Below are 9414 nucleotides of genomic sequence, written 5' to 3'. Positions count from 1 at the left end.
TTCCGAAAGTCACAATTTTGAGTTTTAAATTGGCAATTCCGAGTTATAGCCGCAATTCTGAGTTATAGTCGCAATTCCGAGTTATAAAGTAAACAATTCTGAGTTATAGTAGTAATTTCAAGTGTCGCAATTCTGAGTTATAGACATAATTCCGAAAGTCGCAATTCTGAGTTATAGTCACAATTCTGAGTTATAGTCACAATTCCAAGTTATAAAGTAACAATTCCGAGTTATAGTAGTAATTATAAGTGTCGCAATTCCGAGTTATAAAGTGGCAATTCCGAGTTATAGACATAATTCCGAAAGTCACAATTTTGAGTTTTAAATTGGCAATTCCGAGTTATAGCCGCAATTCTGAGTTATAGTCGCAATGCCGAGTTATAAAGTAAACAATTCTGAGTTATTGTAGTAATTTCAAGTGTCACAATTCTGAGTTATAAAGTGGCAATCCTGAGTTATAGACATAATTCCGAAAGTCGCAATTCTGAGTTATAGTCACAATTTTGAGTCATAGTCACAATTCCAAGTTATAAAGTAACAATTCCGAGTTATAGCCGCAATTCTGAGTTATAGTCACAATTCCAAGTTATAAAGTAACAATTCCGAGTTATAGTAGTAATTATAAGTGTCGCAATTCCGAGTTATAAAGTGGCAATTCCGAGTTATAGACATAATTCCGAAAGTCGCAATTCTGAGTTATAGTCACAATTCCAAGTTATAAAAGTAACAATTCCGAGTTATAGTAGTAATTTCAAGTGTCGCAATTCTGACTTATAAAGAGGCAATTCTGAGTTATAGACATAATTCCAAGTGTCGCAATTCTGAGTTATAGTCACAATTTTGAGTTATAAATTGGCAATTCAGAGTTATAGTAGTAATTTCAAGGGTCGCAAATTCTGAGTTATAGTCACAATTCCGAGTTATTAAATGGCAATTCTGAGTTATAAAGTGGCAATTACAAGTTATAGTCGCAACTCCATGTCGCAATTCTTAGTTATAAAATCGCAATTCCGAGTCATAAAGTCAGAATTCTGAGTTCTAGATGGAATTTTGAGTTATAAAGTCGCAATCCCGAGTTATAGTCACGATTCCGAGTTATAAAGTAACAATTCCGAGTTGGAATTGCAACTATAACTCAGAATTGCGACACTCGGAATTGCAACTATAACTCAGAATTGTGACTTTATAACTTGGAATTGCCACTTCATAATTCAGAATTGCGACTATAAGTTATAAAATTGCAATTCTGAGTTATAAAGTGGCAATTCAGAGTTATAAATTCTGACTTTTTAACTCAGAATCGCAACTTTATAACTCAGAATTGTGACTTTTGGCAGGAACGGGCTTCCATATAAGCATGTGCAAATACCAGATATGATGTTTTAATCAACTCACTTCATAGCTTTAGTCGAGGGTTTAAATAATAAAACATGTGAAATGATACGTCTTCTTACACAGAATAAAACACAAAACACATTTCATAATAGCATTCTAATAAGCAGTGACAAAAGTGTTGGACCATTACAAATCTGTCCGGAGATTTACTGCTGTGATTTACTGTGATCCGTTACACCCATAGGATATAAGTATATGGATGTGAACACATTCACTGATGAGACTGTGTTATTCAGAAGTTGTTATCTGGGAATAACAGACCTTGAAATGTCACGACTGACCAATCAGAATGCAGTATTCCAGACAGCCGTGTAATAATGTGCATAACAACCTCCTGGATGTACTTTACCCCTAACATACTGAATTATCGAAAGTCTCCTGAGCGTTAGTTGTAAACAAGAGCTGCACTCACTGATCTGCAGGCCGAAGAGCAGGACGGAGGCCACGGTGGACAGGACGATAGCAGCGGCCGCAGAGAAGCCCTTCATGATGTTATCAGTGTATTTGACCACCACAGACGTGTACATTCCTCCCACACTCGCCAAAACTGCAGGAGAACACAAGGAGGACAAGTTACTTAAAGGGGACCTATTATGCTCCTTTTTACAAGATGTAAAATGAACGAATCACTCCCTGAAAGGACTTGTAGTTCCTGAGTCATGTTGAAGATTCGTTCAAAATGAACGAATCGTTCAAGAACCACACCTCACTAGTTCATATAAGCATGTGCAATTGTCTGAGAATCTAACCTTCTTTAGCTAAAAAAATAGAAATATTCTACTAAATATGATTTGTATAACAACCAAACACACAATCGCACTGATGTACAGGGTCGGCCCTGGGTGTACGAGTTTGCAGTGCAAAATACCTTATTAATAACCAGATAGGATGATTTAGAGAACTCACAGACCACCAGGCAGACCCAGGGTGTGTATCCGTAGAAGAAGCCTTTCTCCAGCACTCGGGCCCCATCCGTCATGTAGACGCCCATGAGGGTCACAGCAATCCCAGACAGGTACATCTGAATGTTTCTGACCCACAGAGACGTGTCTGAGCTCTTCAGGACCTTCTCGAAGTACACTCCTGATGCACAAATGCGGGTAGATTTCAGCATGGGCAAGGTGAATACAACTTTTACATTTTAGTTTCACTCCTGTGAATTAAAAACTATTTGCAATGCAGCCCTACGAAACCACAGCCACACCACTTTTATTGCATTCATTAGAGTTAATTGTAAATATGAAATTTAATAAATTATTATAATATATAGCAATAGGTGAGGCAGTAGGTAGTGCTGATGCCTCACAGCAAGAAGGTTGCTGGTTCGAGCCTCCGCTGGGTCAGTTGGCGTTTTTGTGTGGTGTTTGCATGTTCTCCATGAGTTCGCGTGGGTTTCCTCTGGGTGCTCCGGTTTCCCCAGTCCAAAGACATGTACAGGTAAATTTGGTAGGCTAAATTGTCCGTAGTGTATGAGTGTGAATGAGTGCGTGTATGAATGTTTCCCAGAGATGGGTTGTGGCTGGAAGGGCATCCGCTGCGTAAAAACATGCTAGACAAGTTGGCGGTTCATACCGCTGTGGCGACCGCATATTAAAAAAGGGACTAAACCGAAAAGAAAAAGAATGAATATATAGCAATATATAATAACATATTTAGTTACTCTGATTATATGGTACAACCTGAAGAGTATGTAGCAGTCAACTTCTGAAGTGGATCAAAAAAAGTTCAAATTTTTGTGGTTTTAGATTAGCTAAATCAAGTAAAATCACTTAAATCATGTCATTTTTAACATGCCAAAGATAAATTAAAGCATATTTAATGTATTTTGCTAGCAACAAGATTGTGGCTAGTGAAAATGCAGAGTGGCTAGTTAAAAAAATGCCGAGTCCTGAACCTGACTGAATAAACCCTACTGAGCGTACCTGCAAACCCGGAGCACAGCACCGCCACCGCGATCGCCATGAAGCCCAGGAACGGGTTTTGCTCCACCTGCACACACACACACACACGCATTATAAATCTACACTAGTACAGCTTTCACCCAAGTCAACAAACTAGACTCCTCCTCGAAGCCAAATGTCAAATTCTCTGACTTTTCCCTGACTTCCATGATCTATAATGAACAGGAAAAACACTGGCTGTTTCTCAATTCCAAGAACGCTGAGAACGGACTTGTGTTCTTGTGGAGAGCGGTCTTGCCAGGTGTCCTCGGAAGAACGAACTCTGGAGACTACGAGAACAGAGAACGCATCTTGTGTGAAATGAGATGCTGCGTTCTTCCTGATGGTCATGAGACCTTCACACGTTTTAAATGGAAAATATATTAAACATTCCAGCATTCATACAACGATGTATTGTTTTTCTCCTTTTCAATATATATATATATATATATATATATATATATATATATATATATATATATATATATATACACACTTTACAAATATAAATTGCACAATATAAATAAAACAGATTTTAATACGAATTTCCGCAAACAAACACCCGTAATGTGTTTATTCCTTTGTTAAGATGTCCATGGTGATGTTTATATTCACCATCTCATTTAGGGAAACTACTAAGTTATATCTCTGAACTTTAATAATAAATCGAAATAAAATGCTGCAAATCTCCAGTCGCAATGACTTCTGGGACTTCTAGCGCAAGTTTGTTGCTCAAGTCTGCATCGGTGCATCCACGATATCAAGAACACATCCGGGAAGTTTCACGCGTCCTCTGCTCTTGTAGTCTTGAGTATTGGAACTGAACTTTGGCAGCTGATGATGACGTTACATGAGAAAACGAGGACGCAGGACCGCTGAAGAACGCATATTGAGAAACAGCCACTGTTGTGTAGAGCAGTGGTTCCCAACTTGGGGGTCATGGCCCACAAGGGGGCCTCAGCGAGCTTTGTGGGGGGGTCGCGTCATATTTAAAAAAAATTCTTAGCAGTGGACAATTAGAATAATCCATTATGCGTTAGTTTATTTTATCCCCTAGCTTAGTGGTCCTCAACCACCGGTCCGTGGATCAATTGGTACCGCGCCGCACAAGAAATCAATAATTATTTACGTTTTATTTATTATCCGAGTCTGATCGATCTTTTATTTTGAAAAGTCTTTTATTTTGAAAAATGAGCGTATTATCTTGCTTACGTCTCGATTGGTAACTTGAGCACCAAAATTTAACCGGCAAGCAGCAAAATTAGCAAGAAACATGCGTCTTTACAATCTTTCTTTGCTAAGGGAAAAAGGCCCAGAGAAGGACCCGCGAACTGCCAAGGAACAGATCCGCAGCCCACTTGTCAACAAACCAGGTGAATCCACCATGGCTGTGCAAGAAGATCTACTGATGGAGATCCTAAATGACAGCGGCATATTGCGTATTTCTAGAGTTTGCACAAGTTTGTTTCCAATGGAGGTGCGCGTCATGCGCGCATAAGTGGCGTGACACGCTTGCACCAATGAACCCCGGGCCGCGATGCGAGTGCATTGTGAGTCACGTGACAGGAATTGAGCGATCAGCTTCAGCTTGTATGGAATATTCACATTTCAGTAAGACTAATTTTCAATTTTCTCACAGATCACCCAAACACTGCAGTGCTTTTCTTCATAAATAAAACTTGTATCAGGGCGACAGCAATGTTTTGTCAGTTTGTCATCCTCAGAGAACACGTTTAGCCTACTTTCCTGTTAAAGGAACAAGGGGAAGGAGTAGGGGTTGAAATAAAAAAAACAGAATTGTGATTGGGCCTTACAGTACCTGTACTTTGGTGGAGTGCGGCGGCGTCCACTGCACCAGCGTGACTCCCGCACACAGCATGAAGACGGAGAACCACTGCAGGCGGCTCAGAGAGCGGTTCAGCATCAGCACCGTACACAGCGCCGTACACGGTATCTTCAGCTGGTATGTCACCTAAAACACACACACACACAGGTTAGTTTTTGTGAATAGTAAGGACATTTCATAAGTTTCCATTGCTTTTATACTGTATAAGCTGTATTTTCTATTTCCCTAACAATTTTTTCTACCGCCTAACCTCTACAGCTTTACTTTCTAAAGCCACTAAAAAAACTTTAGCATGATTTATATGCTTTTTTTTGTGTCATAACCATGACATTATACACATTTGTGTACTGATATGCCACAAAAACACATCCAGACACGCAGAAATGCACACACAAATAAACAAAAGCCATTGAAGAGAAGGGGGAGGGGCATGTCAGACACTAGGGAGCATCTGATTGGTCTGAAGATTTGATGAGGAACTGAAGTATGAAGAAACTGAAGCAAAAAATAATTCATCAATTTATGAGGAAGTGGCAACCTGCAGGCTTTGATGCTTATATCTTGTCTTCTAAATGCTAATTTTGTGACTGTTTTGGAGTACACTAGCTTATAGATATCCTGAAGAATGGGTTTCTGCAGGTTTCACCAAGAAAATTTAAGACTAATGCCATTATTAAAGGAAGTTTCATAAATAAACAGGACAAAAAAGTTTTTTTTTCTAATAGCCTGTGGAGTTTACTTGCCCCGTTCAAATACTAATTGAGTTATTCCTCACATTTCTGAATGTGTGTAAACAAACAAACTCTAGTGTAATACATACAATTTGTCCAGCATAACTTTTAACACAAAAAAGGCAAATTTTAAAAACTACAATCTATTAACTGATGTTTTAATGCCATATCAGCAGCATTGGCTATATACATGGTAAAATATTTCCTGAATAAAAACATTCTCTAATATCATTTAAAATTACAAAAGAACTGTAATGAGAGTGTTTTGAAATTGCTTTATGAGCTTCTTTGGATATTTCATAGCTAAAAAAGATCAAAATGTACAACATTTATTGAATATGACATAAATATGACATTTTGGAGGAACTTCTGCTTTGAGTAAATCTCCAAACGTGAGTCTTGTGTCCCAATAAAGCATCTTGTGTAAACAACCTCGAGTCAGATTTTCTTTCTATTCATTCATTTTCCTTCGGTTCAGTCCCTATTTCAGAGGTCGCCACAGCGAAATGAACCGCCAACTTATTCAGCATAGGTTTTACATGTTATACTAAAGCATAGTATATATGTAAAAGTGTATATATGTGTGTGTATACATATATACAAACATATATGATTAACGGAGAGAAGATTTTTTTTCAACATTATTCTAAGCATAATAGTTTTAATAACTCATCTCCAATAACTGCTTTATTTTATCTTTGCCATGATGACAGTAAATAATATTTTACTAGGTCAAGACACATATACAGCTTAAAGTGATATTTAAAGGCTTAACTAGGTTAATTAGGGTAACTAGGCAGGTTAGGGTAATTAGGCAAGTTATTGTATAACAATGGTTTGTTCTGGAGACTATCGACAAAAAATATATAGCCTAAAGGGGCTAATAATTTTGACCATAAAATGTTTTTTAAAAAATTAAAAAACGCTTTTATTCTAGCCGAAATAAAACAAATAAGACTTTCTCCAGAAGAAAAAAATATAATGTGCACACACATAAATACACACATACATACACATACATATATACATAGTGTGTTTGTGTTTTTTCATTATTTATATAGATTTTTTTTATCACAAAATAATTGTAAAAAACTATTTATTTATCTATTAAACTATTTTATTTCTAAAACTATTTATTTATCTATTAAACTATTTTTTTTCTAAAACTTTTTATTTATCTATTAAACTATTTTATTTCTAAAACTTTTTATTTATCTATTAAACTATTTTATTTCTGAAACTATTTATTTATCTATTAAACTATTTTATTTCTAAAACTATTTATTTATCTATTAAACTATTTTATTTCTAAAACTATTTATTTAGCTATTAAACTATTTTATTTCTGAAACTTTTTATTTATCTATTAAACTATTTTATTTCTAAAACTTTTTATTTATCTAATAAACTATTTTATTTCTAAAACTATTTATTTATCTAATAAACTATTTTATTTCTGAAACTTTTTATTTATCTATTAAACTATTTTATTTCTAAAACTTTTTATTTATCTATTAAACTATTTTATTTCTATCTAGTCTAATATTATGGTGCACAGGTGTGTGTGTGTGTGTGATGATGACAGTGGTGTTTCCCTCAGGTGGTCTTTGATGTCTGCTCAGCTCACCTGGTAGACGGCGGCGTCCAGGTTGCTCAGGGCCACAAAGGCCATGTTGTTCTGGATGGCGTAGACCACTGACGGGACGCTCAGCTTCAGCAGCTCTTTGGGACTCCTGAATATATGTGTGACCAAGGCAGCTCGACAGCGGCCCACATCTCCGGTCTCTCTGAGGACAGAACATCACAGAGCAGATCACACACACACACTTCTCTGAGAGCAGATATACACATATACACACACACACTGGGCACGTTTGACAGGTGTGAATGCTCCGAATCGGGCCCATGTGCAGTTTAGTTACCCGGTTGAAGGAGGTATGCCATAGTGCGGTTTGGTTGAGCTTTGGCGCTGTACGCTTGTAGTGTATGTGTGCAAAGAACGCCTGAGCCCGAAACTGAAGATGTGACGTGACTTTTAGAGGACTGTTTCATATTGATTTATTCCTAATTTTTACCGTTTAATGAACATGACAGCTATAGTTTATTAAGGACAGAAACCCCTCACTGCATGACAGCTGCACCTTCAGCAAACCTCCGAACTCCTGCAGCACGAGGACTTTATGAACATTCATGAGCATCAAAAGTGCTGGATCTGTTCAGCAAAAGATCTCACGGTGTGTCACTGCATATCAAACCACTTAAAATAATACAAAACATTATAATTAAAGCAATCTCCACGGTGCTGAGCACTTCTCTCACATATACATACATAATCTCTCTCTCTCACATGCACCCTCACCTGACCAGCATGATGAGACTGAGCAGCAGCTTGATGATCTCGGCCAGGCAGACGGCGGTGGTGGAGAAGTAGAGCTCTGTGGACACTGTCCTGGTGTACCTGAGGGCCACGGTGTATGTGGCGGCGATCAGGGTCATCACAGTCAGACAGTAGAGCTTGAAGAGCACACTCACCGACTCTGAGAAACACACACACACACACACACACACACACACACACACAGGCAGATTAAAACATCACTGCACAAACACACACTTACACAGACATGTATATACAGATAAATATGCATATACACACACACACACACACACACACACACACACACACGACAACTCAAAACACAACCACACAAATATATGCTCAAACTCACACACACACTCAAAAGAACACTAGTGCATCAGAACACATACAAAGAACACACACACACACTATATATATATATATATATATATATATATATATATATATATATATATATATATTTATTTATTTATATAGACAGACGGACAAATAGATAGACACACACACACACACACACCAGCACATCAGAACACACACAAACAGACACAAACACACATTCACTCAGAACACTAGCACATCAGAACACACACAAACAGACACAAACACACATTCACTCAGAACACTAGCACATCAGAACACACACAAACAGACACAAACACACATTCACTCAGAACACTAGCACATCAGAACACACACATATACAGAACACACACAAAAACAAAACACACACACACACACACACACATATACACACACACACACACACACACACACACACACACACAGAGAGAGAACACCAGCACATCAGAACCCACACACACACAATCTAAACAACACTAGCAAATCAGAACACACACAAAACCACACATTTACACATTCTTTCTCACTTACTCACTCTCTCTCTCTCTCTCTCTCTCTCTCTCTCTCWCWCACACACACACACACACACACACACACACACACACGCACGCAGACACAGCCAGCCTTAGACGTGTCAGCACTCATCTGCCACTTGTCAGTCGTCGCTTACCGCTCGCCATGTCTGTGTTGTGTCGGTGACTCGGTGACGGTAATGATGGTCGGTTATCTTCCTCTGACTGACGCGACTGTCCACATTTCTGA

At 38.0% G+C, this 9414-nt stretch overlaps 1 protein-coding gene across 1 annotated transcript in view; it reads right to left on the bottom strand.

Annotated features, from left to right (window-relative positions):
* Positions 1 to 9359, bottom strand: part of slc35a1 (solute carrier family 35 member A1) — a 10582-nt gene extending 1223 nt beyond the window's left edge. Inside the window, exons 1-7 of the mRNA NM_001128811.1 lie at positions 9323 to 9359; positions 8272 to 8449; positions 7540 to 7699; positions 5155 to 5307; positions 3318 to 3384; positions 2302 to 2478; positions 1808 to 1942 (exon numbers count right to left, since the gene is read on the bottom strand). Coding sequence (NP_001122283.1) covers positions 1808 to 1942; positions 2302 to 2478; positions 3318 to 3384; positions 5155 to 5307; positions 7540 to 7699; positions 8272 to 8449; positions 9323 to 9332 — 880 coding nt within the window. The 5' untranslated portion in view covers positions 9333 to 9359. The remainder of the gene's footprint in view (positions 1 to 1807; positions 1943 to 2301; positions 2479 to 3317; positions 3385 to 5154; positions 5308 to 7539; positions 7700 to 8271; positions 8450 to 9322) is intronic.
* Positions 9360 to 9414: the final 55 nt, after the last annotated feature.

Source organism: Danio rerio, chromosome 20 (genome assembly GCF_049306965.1).
Source record: "Danio rerio strain Tuebingen ecotype United States chromosome 20, GRCz12tu, whole genome shotgun sequence".
NCBI lineage: Eukaryota > Metazoa > Chordata > Actinopteri > Cypriniformes > Danionidae > Danio > Danio rerio.
Note: the sequence above shows the minus strand (reverse complement) of the source record. Positions and strands in the feature narration are given on the sequence as shown.